Here is a 24,516-nt window from a genome sequence, read left to right as displayed (position 1 = left end):
CTGTCGTAACTAAAATGTCAATTTTACAAGGTAAACCAGAAAAAAGTCTTTGTGTCTAAAGTTAATTGATTATCTTTTCTAATTTGGAAAATTGCAATGCTATTTAAATGTCTAATTATTATAGAAAAAAACTTTTTTAAATACATGAAAGTGACAATTGTTACACATTATATGATAACAATTTAAACCTATTTTGAGCTACCATAGTCTTATCCAAGGGGTTTGATATATTTTCAGAAAAGTATTCGTAAGGTGGGAAAACAGAAAGTGTTATAGCTCAAGTTTCTTAGTATTTCTTAAACCTTAAATGAAAGAACTGCGGGTGTTTAATGGTAAAAAGTGCTCATGCTGAAATAATTTTCCAATTGCTTTTTAATATTAATTTGAAGTCGTTGAATCCAATGGAATTAGATTTAAACATATCCCTCCGTGGGACAACGAGAAAATAATCTCAAGTTCAAATATAAATAAATATAAATATCCAAATTTTGATTTCATTTTTGTTGGAACACCATGGATGGGTGACTAAATTTATTTCCATGGGTTAGCACTCTCAGCTTAACAAAAAAAAGTATATATTTTAAAAAAAATGATAGGAGAAGAAATTTATTGTGATTGATATACAAGTACGTGCATTTTCTATTTTTCGATAATAGTCACCATGAACCTCTAGACATTTCTGATAGCAAGACACAAGCTTCCGTATACACTCTGTGTAAAAATCTGCCGCTTCAAAGTGCAGCCAGTACACAACTGATGTTTTTAGTACTTCACTGTCATTGAAACGTTTCAACACAAGCCATTTTATCAGGTGAAGGAAAAGAAAGATATTGCTGGGGTCAAGATTGGAGCTGTAAGGGATATGATTGAATAGTCCCCATGGAAATCTAATTGTCTCATCAGTACAAGCAGCATGTATGGATAGGCGTTGTCATGGATCGGAAGAATTTCAGAGCGTAGTATTCCTCTCCGCCGATTTTAGTGGCACGTCGCAGATTATTCTGTTCGTCAAAACACATTTTCTGTAATTGTTCGTTCCGGCTCCAAGAATTCCACAAGAATACACCCTTTTGGTCTAAAACTACCGCTGTCATCCATTTGTGAACTGATGGTATTTGTTTAGATTTCTTTGCTTTACGAGTACCAGAGTGCCACCACTGCGTTGATTGCTGCTTCGACTAATCAGTGGCATACGATAGCCAGGTTTCGACCCTCGTCACTATGTAAGAAAAAAGGTCATCCCTATTTTCACCCCGTGAAAAAAAAATCATGTGGAACTGTCATTCTTTGCTCCTTGTGACCGTCTGTGTCGTAATACCCCAAACTAGAACTTTTAATAAGACGGAATCTCACATTTTAACATGGTGCAGAGCTTGGGTTCTCGATTCCAAATTTATAGAGAAACAGTACCATTTAAACCTATTAATAGAGTGAAGGCTTGTTGTGTGGCTTATGTCCACTGTTTGATCCCAGAAAAGCAGTTCTACAGTGCTTAAATATAGTTATTTCAATAGCTCCAGCAAATTCAATATGCAGGTAGAGATTTTAAAACCCAAACCTGCCCACTCTGGATTGGTGGCTAAGGAATTTTAAGGTGGTTTAGAATTTTAAGTCCGGAGACATTAGATATTATATGAATTGTAATTATTAACTAGTAACTAGAAGTAAGTTAGATCAAAACAGCACTATGAGTAGTACTAAAATTTTGCATTGCCTAGTTTTGAGAAATTATGGTAAAAAAGCAAGACCTGAATCAAAAAGCAGGTACTTTAAGCTTGTTTGCAGATTTCTTACTTTTATAAAGTACTCTCCTAAGTACAAAAATTCAGTTGAAAATGAAGTCAGGGAAGCTTATTCAATAGATCTAACAAGGAGAAAGCAGACTTTGGTAAATGAACTTCGGAGCCATGTTTTGCAAGGTGATAGCGCACATTTAAAGTGTTCATATTACCAACTGGGAGAGATCAATTGCCTAACAGAGAAAAAGCGTCTTAAAATTTTCGACTCGCCGCATATATCGTAAGTTGCGCAAATTTACCAAGTGATGGCGTGGCAGAATCGGTAGCATCTTTGACTCACTTGTGAAGGGTCCCGGGTTCGATTCTTGCTGGAGTCAACTTTTTTGTTTTTGTTTTTTGCTTCAACCAATAAAGTAGCCACTTGTATGGTAAAATGTTAATTCACCATATGTTTAAAATTAATTTAAACAATAGAAATATTCAAATCAGTTGTAAATCTTTCAATGTTTCATGTTAACTAGCAACGAAATGTAATCTATTTCGTAAATATATTGATATCACGAGTTATATTATGGTTACAACAGTAGTTGTGTTAAAAATGATCTTGACGCTTCGTGTCTACATCTGTTGACAGTGTGTGTATTACAAGCACTGGCACAAATGGCACGGGGTTGATAAGGGGGACATGTCCCCTCCAATCTTGGAACTGAGGGACTGTCCCAACCAACAATCCGATTTGAAATGTGTTTTTTTGGGATCCTCCACAGCATTGTTTTTCAACTTCATAAATATTTTGAACATCACTTTAAAAAAATATGGAAACGGTCTTACCCTCCTCTCCCCAATGTTGGAGACAGATTTTCGCCGTACATTATAAGCGGAATAAGGGGGAAATCTCCTTTGGTTATAGTAACATCCAGTATTACCAAAGGGGATTTCCTTCTCATCCCCCTTGTAATTCTCACACTGTCAACAGATGCAGACACGAAACATCGAGAACATTTTTTACACAACGACTGTGGTGACCATAATATAACTCGTGATATCAATATATTTACAAAAGAGATTACATCTCGTTGCTAGTTAACATGGAACATTGAAAGATTTTACAACTGATTTGAATATTTCTATTGTTTTAATTCATTATAAACATATGGTGAATTAACATTTTACCATACAAGTGGCTACTTTATTGGTTGAAGCAAAAGACAAAAAAAAAAGTTGACTCCAGTCGGAGTCGAACCCGGGATCCTTCGCACGTGAGCCATAGATACTATTGATTCTGCCACGCCGTCACTTGATAAATTTGCGCTACGTACGACATATGGGTCGAGACCTTTTTCCCAGTTTGTAATATGAACACTTTAAATGTGCACTTCACCTTTCAGAAAATGGCCCTGAAGTTCATTTAGCAAAGTCTGCTTTCTCCTTGTAAGTAATTTGTTGTTGAAATTGCACCTAGAAATAGACACATTACAATTAAACTTGATCGCAAAGTAAAAATTTCTAGCGACAGTGACAAATCTTATAAAGGCTTGTAGAATTTTTGAATCTGCTACAATGTTCTCAATTAAAGAAAAAGACAGCGTAGAATGTTTGAATCTACTACAATGTTCTCAGTTAAAGGAAAAGCAGAGTAGACCAGAACACGTTAGATAAGTGGTTTCGGATACCTAGTTCGAGATTCAATTTCGAACCTGTCTATCAGATAGCAGATGTTGTAGAAACATTTATGAGATGTCGCGAACGATCAGATTTCCCAGTGTCACTTGAAGCGGTTCTCTTAGGTTTATCAGTTTATGCATATATATTTTTAAAAATCATTCTCGGATTGTTCTTAAAATAAAGCCAAAGAGAAAACTAAAATTAGATACCTAGGATCGTTACTTTATGTATATATAATGCATAGAGATTAAGTGACATTTAGTTACTTTTATTTTATTTCATTATTATATAGACGTAGTTTTGAGGATTGCTTTTAAGCGAGAAGTAATTTTTTCACATTTGTCCACGACAGTTTTATGCTGAATTAATCTATTTCAATATCAATGACCAGACAAAGAATGTACGATTAAGGCATAGTTTCTAACAAAACAAAGAAATTATGCAAAAGGGAAGCAAGTTAGATCAAAACAGCACTATGAGTAGTACTAAAATTTTGCATTGCCTAGTTTTGAGAAATTATGGTAAAAAAGCAAGACCTGAATCAAAAAGCAGGTACTTTAAGCTTGTTTGCATTTCTTTATGTCTTCATGGCATGCAATAAGCATAAAAAGAAATCTTCCTTGATTTTAAGACAATACATAGAGAAAAATTAAAATAAATATAACAACTAGGTCATGAAGGTAGATTTACACATTTTAAAACATGAAAAAAGTAAAAAATTAAAATTAATTAAATCATGAATAAGATAGACATACAACTAGAATAACTATTAATAAGTTTAAAAGATGACAAATGCAATACCAAGGTTATGGAGAACAAACTTGTATTTTTGCGTTTTGATTTGGACAGCGAGAAGAGCAGCTGTTTAGCTTCCAAAGCTCAATCAAGATTAGACTAAATCTTAATATCCCCATTTTTGAAAATCAAAACGTAGTTACCGGGAAAAGCACGATTTAATAATGTATATAGGTCGAATTCATTAGTAGAATATTCAGAATTATAGAGAAATTAAAATCTGGACACGTTGGGCAAATATTTTTCGTAGAGAATATTAGTTAGAAAGAAAAAAGAATTTTTTTTAGCAAACAGTAAATTAAGAGTCCGACAGGCTATTTCCGAAGACTTTGCTATGACATATTTATTATTTAAACACAATTAGTCTTCGACGACAAACTTCGTGAGAGGTCGCTGATGCACAGCGTCCAGGAGGGATAGGAGAAAGCCTCCTTTCATCTTTGGTGAAGCATGTGAATTTTTCATTGTCCATTTACTACTATGATTTCTATCGAATTAGGCAGTATCTATGGAAATACGAATTATTGGAAAACACATTGTTTATATTTAAGAATTATTTCTCAAAGCTTTGGAATAAAATATTAAGTTCTTTTACTATTCCATAATAGAATAGTTAATATAAATTTTAAGCAGTTACTCACGTACTGCAAACACATATATGTATATTTCGACTATGAATCCTAGATGCAGAAAAGTACTAACCTGAAAAGAGAGAGATAATTACAAGGTTAGACAAGAATAATCAACAGATTTTACTAAATTATAACTTTTTAGATAAGATATTTATTCTTATAAGTGTATAATAATGTAGTGATATACTAGTACACAAATATACGAATATATGAGAATATTAAATATTGAATATAAGTATGTACGCAATTTTGATATACTGAATATAATTCTATGAATAACTGCATATGTTGCTTAAGGTAATGGTTGCAAGTAATAATAATAAATATCAAGGCAAGAATTAAGACTACTCAAAGAGAGTAGTAGGTATGCGTCAGTAAAAATTAAATAAATAAATAAATAAATAAATGCATGAATAAATAAATAAATAAATAAATAAATAAATACATGAATAAATAAATAAATAAGTAAATAAATAAAAAACAAGCTTGTTGGGTCCAAGAAAACACTTCAAAGAATTGTATGGTATTCTCAATTTGCCACTTGGATAGTTAAAATAAGAAATAATTTTATTATAGGGTAGTACAAAGTGCGGACTCGGGATATTATATTGTAGCTGGATTTTAATAATATTATTATAAGAATAGATAAAACTTGATTTTTTGCACTTGATAAGTAATTAATTTTCATGATTTTGATGAAACTATATTTTTACGGATATAGATAATATTTTATTCCTGAATAGACTTAGCGCTCTAAAATATAAGATAATTAAGATATATCCTACTATGACAAATAAATTCCTAAGATAGAGACTATTTAGTATTTAATATCTATGACAATTTCAAGGGTACCGAACCTATAACAAATCTATAACTATCATACATTGCTAGATTATGATTGAAACAATTACAAGAATATTCTTATTTAATCTAGTTCTTAATATTCAAGCCAAATAATGAATTAAGATAGTGATTATTTTATAGACAAAATAGATCAAAATAAAGTATCCAATATATAATATTCCATCTTATTTATAACAATATGGTTGTATCCTTTACATGACTTTAGTTATATATATATGCTATATTAACAACTATTATTTTATTTACTAGGCATTAGTAAATAATAGATTTCTATAACAGAAAATATTAGATTAAGATTCATCAAGTAACAATTTTCTTTTTAAAAAATACATTTATTTTACGAAACGAATTCATATTTTATAATTTATCTACTTGCTATGAATAGATTTAGCTTTTATCTTTAATTTATCTTATTAGTTTATAAATTTCGATGGTGAATAGAAATCCCATGTGTTGAGAGGGAACACAGCACTCAAAACACTTAAAACAATGCCACACTTCACTCATTTTTATAATTCTCCATATTCACATTTTTTTAAACACTTGAATGTTAAACGTATCACACATTTTCTACAATAATGACACCTATACTCAATATTATACACGGAATTGAGCATTTGTATCATTCAAATGTCTCTCACTACCTATACATTTATGCAATACAGTGAAGAGAACAATGGTGCATACCACGATTAATTTGCTTTACGCACAAACTGGTAAAGGAAATGTTCTATCTTCTAGTGCAGTAGAGTGATACTACCAATGATACCAATTACACATTGAAATGAAGCTAAAGGAGACATATAACTAGGGCAAGTGAATCATGGTGGAATAAAATGTGGAAAAAACGGGAGTACCTTGAGAAAATCCACGGACACGATGTTGTCTACCACAAGCTTGTTTGGCCGGGGATCTAACCGCGGTAAGATAATGCTGTATGAGGAAGAAGAAAACGCTCCTCAAGTTTCTACAACATAATTTTTCTTTCCTCCTGTTAGAAAGGTGTTCCAAAGCAAGAATAGAAAATGGATTACTTACCGGAAAACGTTGAAAACACAATTACATACACTAGAAAATTTCACTATAAGTACTTTCACTAAAAGCTTCATCAGATAATGAGGAGAAGTAGTATTCCACGACTTTTCATTCCTTCCAACTTATTTTCCTCCTTAGCTGATGAAGCTATATAACATACGTTTTTTGAAAGCGTTATTATGTGTCTCTCCATACTAATATATACGCTTAAAAGACAAACAACTATCTCTTAATCAAATATTAGAAAAACAGTTTTTTTTTAAAAAGAAAATAAAGTTTACATTTCCAACGCTTTGTCACTTACATTAGAATATTTTATTATATTACGGAGTACATATGTATATGAGAGAAGCTCTCCATCTTTTTGTACTTCAATAAAGGTTCTAACTCAAAGAATTCAAAACATTGTCAGAAGTGGACTTAACAGTGCTGAAAGTTTTCATTGCTCACAGAAATGTAATTCATCTCCAAGCGAATGTTACCAAAAGTATTAATGCTAATAATTGAACATTAATGGACTCTTCATTTGAGGTTTATTCCGTATCCATTTCAAAAATTTAGAGAATTGATACCTCTTTGAATTATAACACTAGAAATAATTGATTTTTGCAAGCAACTTCAGATAATGCAAATTGTGTAATAAATCTAATATTTGATTTAATTCTTCTAAACATTAACATAAAGTTATCATTAACTTTAAGTGCTCAACTTGAATTCCATACACAGTTTTCTTGCATATTAAACAGAAGCAAAACATCTATTGCAAGGCAATAATTGTGATTTTCGAAAAAGCAAAGAAATATTAGGAATGTTTACCCAATAAGAAAGAAAGAAAGTTCTTACCACTCGTCTGTTCTGCTATATCTCTTTTTACTACGACAGTGAAGGAAACATTTTATTTAATAATTAAGAATTTTCGTTTACATTTGGACAGGAAACTATAGGACAAGAACTGGATCTTGATCATAAATATTTTCTTAAAACATTCAGAGAATGCTAATAACGTAGATATTGAAAACTCCAATTTCAAGTATGATATGAAAGGGAGAACATAACAGCAGAGTTGTTTGACGCGCGCTAAGTGTGATTATTGTACGATGCTTCAAGAAGATTTTACACTAAGAGCCAAGACGGTTTTACCAATAGTTTTCAGCCGGCTGGCATGGCCAACTGGTGTAAGACCCTATAACGACAATCGCAAGATCTGTTTGCTGCGGATTCTAATCCTGCTCGGGGCGTGGATGTTATATTTTGTCTTTTCATCATTCACTTCTTTATGATCAGTTATCATCATCATCATAGTCTTATTCAACCTAATGAGCATAACCATGGATTGTAAAATTCAAGAATATAATAAAATACCTGTTGTTATTTTCACCCCCCTTATTCACATTCCTAAGACAGTACACAAGAAAAAACACAGGATACGTGTGATCTTGGAGATGACTTACTTCTTATTTCTTAGTTGTATGATTTCCAATACTTTCTGAATTGAAATTACTTTAGTCTCTTCACACTTGTTACGCGTATAAAATTTGTAACATTTATTTTCAGCTATTTTTCTTAGCATTTTTTAATATTTTTGCTGTTGTCTTATAGACCCTATATATGTTGTCTAGGGTTATCAGAATATAAGTTACGAAATAACTTGAAAGAAGTTTTTGAACTGATAGAGTATTGTTTTTCTACTAACTAGTACCAGTTAGTAAATATAAACAGCTTTCCGTGTGCAATATCCTAGATATGTTTAAAGGATACTGTTTATTTTTAATCTAAGTCCATATAATAGAAGTTATGCAATTAGAAATAGTTTTTTTTTTTTTTTTTTCATCTTGGTTGCTACAAATTTTATACAATGTTTAAAAGAAAACTTAAGAAAATTTACTTTTTTAAATGGTATTTTTCCATTGTTCTTGTACGATATGCTTTCCTATACCTATAAACATTTCCGACATGCACTGTACAGTACAGAGATACGGTAACTCTGTGGTTGAGCTGATGCAATGGATCCGTGATTCAATTCCAGATCAAGTGACTTTGAGTGAACATTATCATGTACATAGGTTTCCCGATTTCTCCCTCGTTTTCAAACGACAAGTTTTTTCCATTATCATTCCGCTTTCCTTTATCTAAAGGGAATAACTGTCCGGCTCAAACTAAATATTTTATTTGAATTTCCACGGAGATTTTTTTAAATCAGAAGTGATGCAGTAATACACAGTTAGTGCAAATTTCATAGATAATATCATATAAAAATACAGTATGTAATTTTCTATTTTCAATAGCTGTCTCCATAGCGTACACAAGCAAAGGATATAGATATTTCGGGTGTAATAAAAATGGTGCCCACGAACAACAGTGTGTTTTTCTACAGGACAAAATAAAGCGAAAATGTTACATGATGGTTTGCCCTCCGGGGCCTCCTTCAGCCGCTATGGGAAATCAAATTTCTCAATGTGGTAACGTCGTGGATTAACTTGAAGCCTTTAACCTTACTCTACGAATACAACAAGCAGTTGAATCTATGCTACAATCATAAGTGATGATAGTGTGAATCAATATCGACTTTAGCTGCTATCTGGAAAGAATCGATATAACTATTTGAAAGATTGGTAGATCTAATCTATGGTTCTTTATTTGCAACGTTGCCACATAGTGCAATTTGTGTCTCCAGATGAGGACTCGAAGGGTATATATATATATATATATATATATATATATATATATATATATATATATATATATATATATATATATATATATATATATATATATATTTGCTTTATTTTGACTTGTAAAATAATGCTCTGTGGTCTGTGGGCGCCATTTTTTAGAACACCCGATATATATATCGGAATCCGTGTATACCTGTAGTCTGATGATCTCTTCATTCTTAACGTCGTTTCCTTTTTATCTATTTCTTTTAATTTTTCCTTGTTACTTTCAATATTCTGAAAAATATGCTTGATGATTAAATGTGTCAATGGTTTTTACATAGATAAACTTTAAAATAATTATCATACATTACATTTTTCTTATTATAATTCTCCACTGTAATTTCTGTATTGTAAAAGTAAACTGTGTTTATATCTTTAATTTGATATATAGATTCATCGATACTACAAGCATAAAGAGGACTATGCCAAAGTTTATCAAACTCTATCCATTGAAAAACATTTGAAACTAATACAAGAATCCTTGGTTTATTACTTACCTGGAAGGGATCAGCATGGAAGAAGAATACTTATCATCAAATATGGTACGTTACCTAGTATTTCTTAACTCACATGAAATTTTGTGTAATTAAATATTTGTTAAAATAAGACACCAGATCTTCCAAAAAAAAAGTTAATATGTTTTAAAATTGTATTCTTATCATTTTATATATATTAAACTGTATCTATGGTGCTATTATTTACAGTTCATTTCAACAATATTTAATTTCTGATTTAAAAAAATATTTAAATTCGTAATTAATCGATTGATTGTTTGTAATTTCATATTTCTTTTCAGCAACAAAGCTATAGCAAAATTAGAAACAATTTATAACCTTAATACAAAATACAATAGGAAAGATAGTGAAAGGATTTAAAGAATATTTCATCAGAAATAAGGATGAAATGAATCTAGATTTGACTAGAAATACATACACACGCACACAATCAAATACAGGATGTAGGCGACAAGGATAAGATTCGCGTTTGATAACGTTACCTACAAAAGAGGTGGAAGAAAGAAACAATAAAAGGTGGGCTTAAAGTAAGGTTTAAATCATTATGTTTCTTGCTCACATCGGATATTGAACTCTAGACCATGCATGCGTGTTAGCTACTTGCCACGAAGAGAGCTTGTTCCCCTGAAAAACAAAATTCTAGCACATCATTCGCTCTCTCATTTTTTCCCAATTTCGAACATTAAGTAGTTATTTTGTTCTGAACTTTCTCTTTCGGTTTAAAACTTACAATTGAATCCTAAGGTACCTAAGTTATTATTAAGTTTAGAATACGAAGAAGGACTTGGTTTACCCCGGACGCTTTGTTGTTCATGTCACGTGCACTTTTCACGTTAAGTTTACTCTAAATTAAAATATAAAATTTTGAGAACCTGTTAGTATTATATGTAGTTAATAACTGAACATTATAATCATTTATATCCCTTTGGTATTCGAGGGTTAAAGCGAGTCACAGTCCAAAGTACACAATTATTTGATTTATTACCTGCATTATTTTCACCAGAGATGTGGTTAAATGTATGTCAACCTACGGTCGGATTCAAACATGAATATATATATATATATATATGTTTCATGAATATATATATATATTAGAGAATAATATACATTTGAGAAGAGATTGGAGAAATGGCTATCTTCTGTTTCACTATAACAATCTATTGAACCAAGGAGATCATTAATAACGTAGCAGTTTTCAGTATAGGGAAATAATGAATGATAGTTATTTTCTTTTAAGAGAATCAACTTGAAAATTGAACAGCTTATATGCAAAATGTATAATCAATTTACAAACATTCTGAGTTATATTATAACTGTTAGTAGTCCCATTATTGCGGTTATCTCCAATGTAATAAATAACTCGATGAAACAAGATTTCCTCAAAACTTCTTCCAGACATATAGTAATGAACAAAACTTAGAATTAAAATAATATTTTCTCTATATTACTGAATGTATTACTCTTTATGTGCACCTCAACATCTCAATTCACTCACAAAATTCTCTTTATATTCGTATTTCACACGGAACTTAATAGTACACTCATTGCTTTAATCTTTATCTAAATTACGATGAACCGGCTGCTACTCCAACATACATCCATATCATATATCATATCATACGTCCGATAAAAATATAAAGTAAAATAAACTATGGAACAAGCAAGCCTAACTGGTGCATTTTTCCTAACACTTATTGCCAAAAACTCACTTTACTAATGCATCTGCTTACAATCCTTCTTAGGTTTCATTACGTTTATCTTATTTCAGCATCTTAATCCCTTCCCTAATAAGTAAATAAATAAAATTTAAAAAAATATTCTTACTCTATCAGCCTCATCGATTTCCGTAATGAACTAAAGCTCCTTTCGTGAAGATCTCCATTATGATCCTTCTGACTAGCTAGCACTTTTTTCTCTCATAACTCCACATTTTGCTGTGGGTTCAGTTCTCGCTATTATTCCATAATCTGTAGTCCTTTGTGAAAAACTTAAATTCTTCTGTTTCTTCATGTTCTGGCCAGTGACGTGTTTCTATAATCCTGCTCTCTTGCAGTAGAGGTGTAATTTGGAACGGTTGGTACTATGAGAGTTGATCTTACATGATGATTTGTGGACAAGTCACAAGTCGTGGTTTGGAGCTAACATTAATATTAGATCAAGTTCTTCACAACCTTGGTGTTGGATAAGGACGCAAAACACATACACACAAACTCTATTTTTCATATCATATATTCATAATTATATCATCTTATTTTACGTTCGAAAATTATAATGCCTCTTTCAAATCATTCAACTTTTTTTTCCAGTTCCTTTACGTGAGGCTCTCTTTACCTTTACAGTCGCTGTGCTTAGCTACATCTTGTATGAACTACTGCTTACCTCCTTTCAAGTACTTTCATTTTTCACCTTTTTCTTCGTCTGAACAGCCAGCAAATATCTTCTTCAACTGCTGTTTGCTCTCTATTTTACTCCTAATTTTTCCTACTGTATACCTTCTAGTTGTACTTTTGTTTATGTTTGGCAATATAAAGTCTCCTTCATTGCCTACTAAGATACCAAATTTATATTAAACGAACCGATACTGATTCCGAGTTTCTTCTGAAAAAGTCTTCAATATGACTCTAACCACTCTTTCATTTTGCGCTATCGACTTGAATTACTTCTGGGAGTGATTTAATAATTAATATTCAATTCCTGTCCTGATTCATCCTTGAATACAGAAAATTTGTTAAGTTGATTAACAAGCTGTCTGGCTTAGCAGAAATGCTTTGCAATATGACTTCGTCAATTGAAGCAATAACATCGTTTTCCATAAGCTGAAGAACCGCCCTTCAGATGAAACATTGTATTTGATCTCCTAAACCCTCATGCACCTGTTAATTTCTCCTGCCTCGCAAAACGCCAAAGCGCTGACAAAACTTTCTACAATCATTGAAATTTGTTTGACAGATATCATTCGGGTTGAGAATTTGTATTTAAATACAAGTTATCAATGCACCTGTTCTATTACTGTCACAATATATACCATCTACCGAAAAGTAAGATAATTAGTGGTTAATATCTGACACTTAGCGTTGTCGTTTCTAATGCTGAATACCAACAGTTCCCATTTCTAACTCTTTTCCAGGTTCACAGAAGGCTGTCTTCTAGATTGTAATACGTATCCAGCAACGCTTCTGCTGGATGACCATATGGAATTTATAACTTTCTACTGTAGCTTTGATTCTCTCTATACTGTTGATACAATATCTTTAGCTGATCATAAGTTTCACAGGGAGCTCTCGCCAACATAAATCACGTTATTTGTCGCAGAAGGTTGACTAAATTAATTTTACAAAATTGAAACTTGTTTGTCCTTTGCACCACTAGCTGATACACAAAGTTGATTAAAATGCTATTTATATGCCCGTATTTTACTTAGTTATACATCAAAGGTCTCTAATGACATTAAATAAAACGTATTATATCTATCGTTTAGCGTAATTATGAGCATACCTTCGAAAACAGATGAGGCAACTATCAGAGTTTAAATTGTAGTTTCGCTACTAGAGTTATCTCTAATATGGTAATGACTTAGATATATGTAGCCAAGATTTTCTCAAAATGTCTTCTAAGCATAAGTAACATAGTTCAGGCCTAAAATCGTTTCCTCTATCGGTCACGAAAGTCACGAAAAAGTCACGAAATCAGAAAACGGTCATGAAAGTCACGAAAAAGTCACGAAATTTAGCTTTTAGGTCACGAGTTTTTTTTAACTGTGCAAATGTAAGTACAGATTGGAAAATTTTGTTCTATAAAACGTCAAAATTCACCATCAAAAATGTCTATGGCCGGCTTTTAAACGCTATCAAATCGCAAGAAAAGTGCGTTTCTATAGCATGGATGAAAAGTCGGCGTAATTTGCACCCAAATTCGCTTTTGAAAATGTTAGGAAATCTTATGATTTGGTAAAGAAAAGGTCACGAAAAAGTCACGAAATATCATTTTGGAATTTTAGTAGACACCCTGTAGTCTCCTCAATGTTACATTGCGAGATTCTCAGAGCAAAGTTAAAATGAGACTGCTTTTACCTGATCAGTTTCTAATACATTCTCATTGACTGATAATAAATATTATAAATACGAAACAATACGATATTGTATTAAGAAGCAAACAGGTATCAAAAATTTTCGCGGTAACCCGACAGAACATCAGAAAATGCGACATTTGGTTACCTTCTATTGCAGCTATTTTCTTGCGTTCCAACATAAATTCCTATTTTAAATATGATTATTATAAATTGAAAAATGTTAATAAATGAAGTAGTTAGCATATTTTATGGAGGATATTCCACATAAATACTAATATCTTACAAAACTCTCACAGGTTTGTGTAACTGAACTTCTTATTGGTATTTTATTCACTTGTATAACACTTGTAAGAATGCAATATAAATTAATAGATTAATGCTTTTAAAAAAAAAAAAAGTTCTTAAATAGAATTGTTGCTTCGAAGAATTAATTTTCCCATTGGACTTACACAGAATGCAAGTAAACTAGTTTATATCATATAAAAATATATGTAAACTGCTGCTCATAGAAATTATCTACAGATAAATATTATGATCCTAAAGTTTTGAATGAAGAGAAAAAGTATTATGATTGTGCGATATTTCAGGTGCAAGAAGTTGTAGCGAATTTCCTGTCAACGATTTGTACTTAGCTGGCATGCTGTGTATTGAAACAGTTGTGATGGAGCCGAAAACACAAATAGTAGGAGACGTTATAATATTTGACGTTAATGGAATGAGCCTGTCCCACATCTACAATTTTACACCACGATTTGCTAAAATGCTTCTGTATGTGATACAGGTAAGAATGTTATTATTTCTTCTGTTTCATATGGGACAACAAGAAAAAGATATCACTCAATTTTAGATCCACTGTTATGCATTTTAGTTGTTTCCGCGAGTCAGTCCTCCAGCATGCCTAATATTAAAAACACCAGATATACAAGTTCTTTATCCTACAACATATCCGAGGATTATTATATGTTTGAATTGTATTTGGTTAATTACCACTGGCTTCTTAGGCCAGACACAAGTTGCCTCAAATATGTGAAAAACATTTTAAGTTAGGTTTCTACTTTGGGAAAGTTAGATTTCTATCTCCTATTAGTCTCTCTTATGGAGATTTCATGCCTATCACAAGTGAGTTCACGATAGTGTCAAAGTAATCAGGTTAGTACAAGGCATAAAGAAAGAATGAAAAAAAGTAGTTTGAAAAATGGCTAAACAGGAGTTCCGTACAAAAAAAAAAAAAAAAAATCAACGATCAATATAGGAGAAATAAACAGAGCATTGATAAAGATAGAAATTACGATAGAAATTACATGAGGTAAATCCAGTAGATATAAACAAATTTAGAGGGAAAAAGATACCGAAAGATTACTTAAGGGAGAAATCGTGACAACTTTAAACAAGTAAAATAAGACAGATATAACAGCTATCATAAAATAACATTAACAAACTAATGTAATTTTCTTTTCTTTCTTTTCCTTTTTCTTTTTTCATTGGATGAACTTTACAATAGCGTATCCAATACAAAACTGAACAAAACATACGGGAAGGCCAAGGTGATATTGGAAAATGAAGACCAAAAATAAATTGCATGTTTGCGCTGAGACAGCTCGTTGAAGAGTTGAAAATGCATTCATGTTGTTCAAAAGAAAGCATTTGAAATATTTTTAAAAGACATTTAGAAAGATTCATATCTAACAGATGCGAATTTTTGAATAGCTGTAGAAATAACAATAGTAGATCAAACAATTATACAAAAGCCACCAATAAAGAGGGCAGAAAAACTATGAAAAAACGAATAGTTCGAAGTGAAATGTGAACATAACAATGCAAGTGTTGTTTCCTATATTATACAATATCAAAAGAAAGAAAAAAAAAGAATAAAAAAGGAAAAAAATTAAACCAGAATGCTAAAATCATGTTTACGTTTGCAAATGATGCAGGTTTAAAGCGACGCAGAACTACAAAGTCGATTGGATACTTGTACAAATACTATGGTTTCCGTATAAGCCAAGAGAAAACAAAGTTGTGATCATTTTAGGAGATAAACCTCAGCAAGAAAAAGTAATAATAATAATAATAATAATAATAATAATAATAATAATAATAATAATAATAATAATAATAATAATAATAATAATAATAATAATAATAATAATAATAATAATAGTAAAACTACGAGGGAAGCCATTAAAGATAGAATAAACTTTTAAGTAACTAGATGTAGAAGTTACAGTAGATGGTAGCATAAGAGAAGAAATTATTAAGAGACTGTAGCTAGGAACAAGATTTCATTGAAGCGTGAAACGTCTGAAATGAAATCGAAACAAATCTAAGAGAGCTATGCTACTATATGTTAATGTACTATATGTATTTCATAACTGTAATGACTAAAGAGGGCAGTTGTGGCAAAATACAATAAACATTTCTGTATTTTGCCATTTTTACAAGAAATCGTGAATAAATTACATTTTTGGTAATCATTGGCCATATTTGCCATTTTATGATTGCTTCTTAAATGATATGAAATTTCTAGTGTTACATCCCTGGGTTATGCCTTTAGGCTAAACGAAACAGATGATTAATGAAGGTGGGTGTGATAATAAAAGAATTGGTAGGATGAGAAAGTCCTGAGAAAACCCACGAGTACGAATTTGTTTACCAGAAACTCACTTGGCCTGGGATCAAACATCTTTGATGCACAATAAGTACAGATTGTGGAATTTCAGTTTATGCAGATCTTTCCGTTCTCCCGTTTGTTTACTTTTGCTCTGAATATTTTCTTTAATACTTTTCTTTTTCAGACATTATATGTTCGTTCTTGCAAGATAGCGTCCATCTTTTGCATCACTACGATATAAATGATAGATTGTGTTTCTGTAAATTTTCACTAGTTGCGCCAATTAAAAGAAAAGATATTATGGAATATAAAGTTATCACAGTTTTTCTTCTTGTCCTTTTCGTGTTTTGAATGTATATACTTTTTTCTTTACTTCAGTATAAGAGTACTTTGAAGTTCTATATAATTTACTTGATCATATCTATATATTTGCTTTGTTATATGTTTCAGTTTCAATATTACCTAGTTGTAAGTTCATCTACCGTAGATTTGCTTGTCCTTTATTAAATAGTTCATTGTTTTGATTTGAGTTGTGCACTTGAACGCAAAAATGCTTTCCCACTGCTAAATCTTAATTTACCAATAACTTTATAATAACTTAACAAATCTGAATGAACTTTTTTCGACGTACAAATAAATGTAACTCTCTGTATTTTACCAAAGATCTAAATTCTTTTATCTTATTCCAAAATTATTGGCAAAATAAACTCTAGTTAATGTTGATATCGACTGTGCAATGCATTTTTTTCTAAATATGAGTTTGGTTATTCAAGTCACTGTTCATATAGAAATAAGTAAATACATAGTATACAGTGTGAGTTCAACTTCTATTAGAAACTAATCAAATCATTGATGTATATTTGATTAATATTTTTCAGTTCAATTTCCCGCTGAGAGCCAAAGGTATCCACATCGTTAACCAAAATAAACTCTTTGATATTGCGTATACTGTCATCAAACCTCTGTTGGATGAAAAGTACAAAGGAAGGGTAGGTGAAGAATAATGTGCGTATGTGTGTGCATGTTGGTATACTAACTCCTTGGTTCATAACATACCTAGGTATGTAAACTGTGAAAAAAAAATATGCCTATGAATTTGAAGAGAACATGAAACAATAGTAAAGATTAAAAAATAGAACTAAAGACAAAATTCTATTCTAAAATCATTTTTTCGTTCATTCATTTTTATTTATCTGTTTTAACTAGGTTCCAATATTGAGAAATCTCTTCAGTGTAAGTCCCTGCTTTGCAATTTCTTTTTTTAATCTTCTTTTACTATTATAACATCTGGGGTATTTAAAACTATGACAAATGCCCTGCTTGGATGCTCTTCCATAAGTTATAAAATTCAGATCTTTTTCTTCCCCCAGGATTTTAGTGCCATCCTCATGAGAATTCTATATCTTCTCTATTCCTTCGTGGCCATTTGGATAACACGCGTGTTTCCTGTGCGCGTATTGCGGGTTCGATCTCCGGTAAGGGATCCTTACTTCGCATACGAATCCGCGTTATGATCCGTGCCCCACTTTACAGTAGATCTGTTTTACGTAGCCTCGGTATTGAAACGATTCGAAGCTCTAATCGATTAAGCTATGAATCCTTTATAATTTCATCCTTCGCTCGGTCTTTTACTTTCCAACTGTGTCACTAAACTCACTTTGGAAGACAAACCAAAAGACAAATGACACAAATGATAACTAGCTATTGCATTTCTCTCTTTCTTTATAATGCTTCTTTTCGAAGGTGAAATATCTGTGCTTTTGGCTCTTCATAAGTTACCAGTATACTGAGAAATGTGTTTATCATTTGAATTTCGATTGTTGAAGTGTCGTCTTCAGGTTATAACAAGAAAGAAAGAAAACACAGAGTATATACACTGATAGAAACACATTTAAGAACACGTAGCAGGAACTCCCTGATCTGGACTGAAGTTGGTAGACAAAAGAAAGGTTACTATAGATACTAGTGATGTCAACGTGGTGCTCGTGAAATATCTTGAACACGTTATACAAATTGTTAAAAAAATATAGTATTCACATTAATAGAACGTGTAAGCATCCTGAATGGTTAGGTATCCCATGCTCACTGTAAACCTCAGGGTAGCTGGGTGATGAAAGTTGCCGTAGCTCAGCTGGCAGCGTTCCACTATGTACTTGTGAGGATTTGAATACATGAGAGCGATCTTAATTATTACAAAGATTTGTTTTTTTTTTAAAGAAAAAGAAGGGAATTAGACGGTACTAAACGACTATGAAAAGTTTTAACTTTTAATCTCATATATGTTTAATTTTATTTTTTGAAGATTTGAAATATTTTCACTTTTTGTTTTTTATGGTCTGAAGACAATTGAAAGATTTAAATATTTGGTTAATGATTTTGTTTGATGATATTCAAGCATTGAATCATAAAGTTTGTTTCCCTTTTTGCACTTATGGCATTTTCAAAACCCATAAATTATCATTTAGTGTCCTTTTCAAACACATTTCTGTTAGTGAATGCATTCTTCTGTATTTTAAATAAGTTGTAGTGTCTAGCTGAAAGGCAAATAAATTCCTTTTTTGTGTTTCATTTGTCATATGTCATAAAATTTATCAGCCATTCCTAGACTTAATGTAACGAAATTGATAGAAGATGTTCATTAGAATATAATTACTAAGTTAAAGAATACAGACTTACAGTAATTTTTGAAGTTCTTTCATCAGTCCTTTTTTTCATTTCAGTTACACTTACATGGTAAAAATTGGAGTTCTCTACACTCACACATAGACCCAAAAATTTTACCAACTGAATATGGTGGAGAACTAGAAAATGCAAATGGGAAAAGGTGGGCAGAAATTGTGAAAGAGCATAAGGCACACTTTGAAGGTAAATTTTGGTTTCTTATCGTAAATATAAATATATGTTTAATATTTCAAAATATGAACGAACTCATCTCTGTTCTAATGGCTTTACAATATAAGAAATGTCAATAAAGGAAAAAAAAGTAAAATAAATAGTACAATGAAACCACTTGAAAGTTTTCAAATGGCAATCATTAAAATCTCTGTCTCAACTGACTACATGCCTTAAGCTTCTCAGACCGCAACGAGTTTTAAGAAATTTTATATGGGGTAATGTATATTTAATTGCTGATATATTTGTGAAAATTATGTGAAATATACATATAACTCACACTAGTTTATATATTTTTAAATATACAGTGTATTAAATGCTAAAATGAATTTGCCAAAAGGAACTAAAGAATAATAATCACAAGTGAGAAAATAATATAATTTTAAAGGAAGCTATAATTTAACTTTGTTCAAAAGATTCTTACAAGTAATTTGTTATAATCCCTTATCGCCAATATTTAAATCAGCATGGATGATTGTGAAGTGTATATGAAACGTAGACAAATTAGTTACCTAGTCACGTAAGGACAGTTGAATGAAATTACTGGCTTGTTTATTCGGCTTTATACAACTTACTATGCCATTAAGATTACAAAGTTAATGAAAATCTGCGCCAGTTTCTACTTTTTGTTTTTAGCTCATTGATTTATATGATCTATGTTTATATTTATATTTCTTTGAAATGAACTCATATTTTTAATGGATTGGTTTCACTGATTTTTAATTCATATCTATTTAAATTAAATATCCGTTACTTCATGAAAAATTAATTTTTCGTTAGATATAATTTTAGTAGTTAATAATCTAATTAAATTTACGTAATATTATAAATTATACGTATAAAGTTATAGTCTATATAATGCAAATTCATTTTGAAAAAGTAAGAGATATTCAACTTAACTTGAAAAAGAAATCAATAAAATCATATCTGAAAATTTCAGTAAATATCAACGAAAACACAAAAACTTTCATTTATAAACCAATGACTGAAGAAACGCAGATGACGCAAGCACTCAAAATTATTAAGTATATCTTATATATTTTACAAACTAACTGTTGCAATTTCTATTTCGTAAATTAATTTAGTTATTTTCTTTCTTTTGTTTTTCTTTCATATAGATCTAATGAAATATGGCCACAATAAGAGAAAATAAAGTTCCAAGGAATTTGTCATGCTTCGTTCTTTTCCCGTGTCCTGGGAAAGTCATCTAAGTGCTCAACTGTAATTTACAGTATGTCACTGTTGTCATATCATTTCTCTTTTTCATCTGTAATAAACATTGCATAATATTTAAGTTTTAAAGAATACGATATTTTATGGTATAAGCTTAGAAATATTTATATTCAAACATTACTTAAGTATTATTAAAGGAAATTCAGTGATTGTTAATAAACTCATTGACTTTCTTAAGAGCCTGTCTTACTAAAAATAATACTAAATTTACCATTTTCTTTCGCTTCATTATTCATCAGTGAAAGGAGATAATGAAATGCAAGTTACCACAATCATAGATAATGCTATTCTATAACAGAAAATATGAACCTGAAGAATGTTCAGTGTTGCAATTCGTAGAAATTACAATGTTGTCAGAAAAACAATTTCCCTAAAATCTAAGTTAAGACAGTGAGTAGAGGAATGAACTCAACTGCATCTGATTACGTATCATGTTGTTTTGGTTTCTAGTGAACTACTTTTTAATTAACATTATTATTTAATTTTAATAACTGTATGTTAAAACTATTTTGTTTATTACAAACTAAATACAATTATTATTTAAAAAGTAGTTCACAGGAAACCAAAACAATATGATACGTAACCAAATGAAGTGGAGTTTGTTCCTCTACTCGCTGCCTTAACTTAGATTTTAGGAAAATTGTTTTTCTGGCAACACTGTAATTTCTATGGATGGCAACACTTATCATTGTTCAGGTTGGTATTTTCTGTTGTAGAATAACATTATCTATGATTGTGGTGACTTGCATTTCATTATCTCCTTTCACTGATGAATAAACAAGCAAACGAAAAATGGTAAATTTTGTATTATTTTTAGTAAGGTATCTAATGTGCTGGGTAAGGTATCTAAGAGAGAGAAAACCTCAGTGTATTTGTCAGTCGGCGTGAGATTAAGTAGAAAGCGTGATTTATACAATTTATCTACATTAAAACCTAGTCAAACTATTAAATTTGCTTGTTACGAATTCTTGTTGATAATTGATGTTCTTATTATCAAAATTCACATGTACTAGGTTTCTGATTATTTTATTATGGCACTAAAGGCAATGATGATTTAAATATTTTGGTATAATTTACTGATTCATCTGACATTTTGTTGCAATAAAGGCGTACATAGATATATATCATACTTCCATATGTTATAACATGTAATTAATTTTATTAAAGAAACAAATAATTAGATTATGAAAGTTGTTTTATTCTTTATAATATTACTTGTTTAAGGATTACCCCAAAGAAGAACGATTACGTGTTTTTCTAATGCTTATTTTGAGTCAAGTAACTAGGTAAATCAATATACCGTAAACAAAGCTAAGCTACAGTTAAAATAATGTACAAATTTACTAAGAACAACTCTTACAATTACTGTTATTATAAAATAACTCAAAATTTCTTAATTTTTGAGTTACTTATAAACAGAAAAAGTAATATTAGATTCATAATCTACTTATTTACAGAAGTAGAAAAGTATAATACGTTCTCCTCACAGTAGTTGTTTTACCTCACAGTAGTCGTAAGTATAGGAAATGAATTTGCGTACCTTCTATGCTACATCCCAAATCATCTTATCAATTATTTCTTTTTAGATCTGACTTATGGACTACTAAAGAGAGACATTACCTCACTTGAATTGTTACTCGTGTCAATGAATTGTTATCCATCGAACCAAAAAAGTAAAAGTCAGTAAATGTTACGTTGAAATAAACATATTTTCCTTTTTACAAGTACTAATTGCGAATACCATTGAATGAAACTGGCAGGCTGTTTTGAAGTTTAACGTCCCATTCATGACCGAGGCTATATGAGATATGGATATACAGTTTAACATGAGATCCAAATCATATGAGTTCCCGTCGAGAAAATCCAACCGCTGCACAGTGGTACATTTTCCCAATTTCCTGGCCAAAACCTCTAATTGCATATTTTTGCTACTCAGTTGTTAAGTATATATTTAAAAATAGCTTAAAATCATTGTAGTGCCGTGGTTGTGTAGTAGAATAGTCTTATGATCTTAATTTTGAAAGGTGAAATGAAACTATGTGTTACTATTCGGTTCAAAATCTCTTGTCGTCGCGAATTTTATCGAGGAATTTTTAAGCTTAAAATATACAAAACGATAATTATGCCTGTTGTTCTGTATGGCTGCGAAACATGGTCACTTACTCTGAGGGAAGAACATAGACTGAAAGTATTTGAGAACAAGATCCTGAGACGAATATTCGGACCCAAGAGGAACGGGAATGGGGAATGGCGTAAACTTCATAACGAGGAACTACGTAATTTATATGGTCTACCCAACATTGTTAGGGTCATCAAGTGTAGGAGGCTTAGGTGGGCGGGTCATGTAGCTAGAATGGAAGAAAGGAGAAACGCTTTCAAAGTCTTGGCTGGAAGACCAATGGAAAACGACCATTAGGAAGACCTAGGCGCAGATGGGAGGACAATATTAAGATGGATCTCTCAGAGATTGGAATACAAAGTAGAAACTGGATGCAGTTAGCTAAGGATAGAAGTCAGTGGAGAGCTTTTGTGAACGCGGCATTGAACCTCCGTGTTCCATAGGCCATAGAGTTAGAGTTAGTTAAAATGAAACTATGCAGTGGATTAAATTTATAATATTTAGTAATAGTGTTTTATGCATGTTTTATTTATTCAATTTGTAAGTTTGTCAGCATAATTTCAGATAAAGCTATCAATAATTATGTACTGTCTTAATATGAACTAAAATGGTCATGATACACTCTCAAAAATACTAAATAAAAATACATTTTATATACATTTAACACACATAATTATATACCAATAAAATTACTGTTTGAAAGATTATATGCGTGTTGCAAAATAAATCAAACCAAATGAAAATCAAAGAACGTTTTAAAATTAAAAGATAATAGTAAATAATTTAAAAAATAATTAGAAGTTTATGCGTAACAGTAATTTAGTCACTATCAAAATTTATAACTAAAGTTTGTAGGTCATCTATTTGTTTTTCTATGTATCCCATTTCTGCAACAATAATATCAGATTTTTACGGGTATAATGAAATTTTATAGGTTTGTAGAATTGGGGAGATGATGGGTGTGGAGTTTTTCAAATCATTTTGCTGCATTCAATTCTCATCTAAATGGGAATAAAAGATGGGTCAAACATCCTTGCATCAAATGTATTTTTATCTTCGAACTTTTGATGATATTCTGTACGGCAGAAACCCTCATCACATCCCTATTTGGAAATGAGTTCAATATTTTTCCAGATTCAGGGTATGAACAACAGCATCTTAGACTTCGATTACTCTCTTAGCTGCAGCTTTAGCAGAAACACTAATCTTTTCCTCAGGATAGCACTTCCTGTTAACTTCTAGAACAGTTCTATACTCAGGGAAAATATTACTATTGGCATCATTTGAGCTGATCTCATGACATTACATTGCGATTTTGTTAGATTGACTTCAACAATAACTGACAATGCCTTTTCCCCTGTTAATGGGACTATAGAATCCGACGATGTTGTATATGCCTTTCTGTACTTGGATGTTCTGGTCGGAGTTGTAAAGTTAATGCTCTTTACTATTTTGGTAGCCTCGGTTTCCCCTGCAGCTCATAGGTTCATTTGCGTTGCATATGCAAATTCATTTTTAGTTATTGTTGCTCACAATGTCACTGTTTTCCTCCTTTATGAATGGTCGTTAATTTCCTCTAACCCAGTCACTGGACGCCCACCTCTCTGATGCGTTTCAGCAGCATTGATAGGAA

The 24,516-nt window shown here is 31.2% G+C and overlaps 1 protein-coding gene across 1 annotated transcript in view; it reads left to right on the top strand.

Moving 5' to 3' along the window:
• LOC145693285 (alpha-tocopherol transfer protein-like) overlaps nt 1–21,943 on the top strand; it is a 29,844-nt gene extending 7,901 nt beyond the window's left edge. The window contains exons 4-8 of the mRNA XM_081769134.1: nt 9,839–9,989; nt 14,619–14,812; nt 17,518–17,628; nt 19,360–19,504; nt 20,650–21,943. Of these exons, the coding sequence (XP_081625260.1) occupies nt 9,839–9,989; nt 14,619–14,812; nt 17,518–17,628; nt 19,360–19,504; nt 20,650–20,684 (636 nt within the window). The 3' untranslated portion in view covers nt 20,685–21,943. The remainder of the gene's footprint in view (nt 1–9,838; nt 9,990–14,618; nt 14,813–17,517; nt 17,629–19,359; nt 19,505–20,649) is intronic.
• Nucleotides 21,944–24,516: the final 2,573 nt, after the last annotated feature.

This window comes from Thermobia domestica, chromosome 8 (genome assembly GCF_964235325.1).
Source record: "Thermobia domestica chromosome 8, izTheDome1.hap1.1, whole genome shotgun sequence".
NCBI classification, from domain to species: domain Eukaryota; kingdom Metazoa; phylum Arthropoda; class Insecta; order Zygentoma; family Lepismatidae; genus Thermobia; species Thermobia domestica.
The sequence above is the reverse complement of the archived record's forward strand: the minus strand, read 5'-3'. Positions and strand labels throughout refer to the sequence as shown.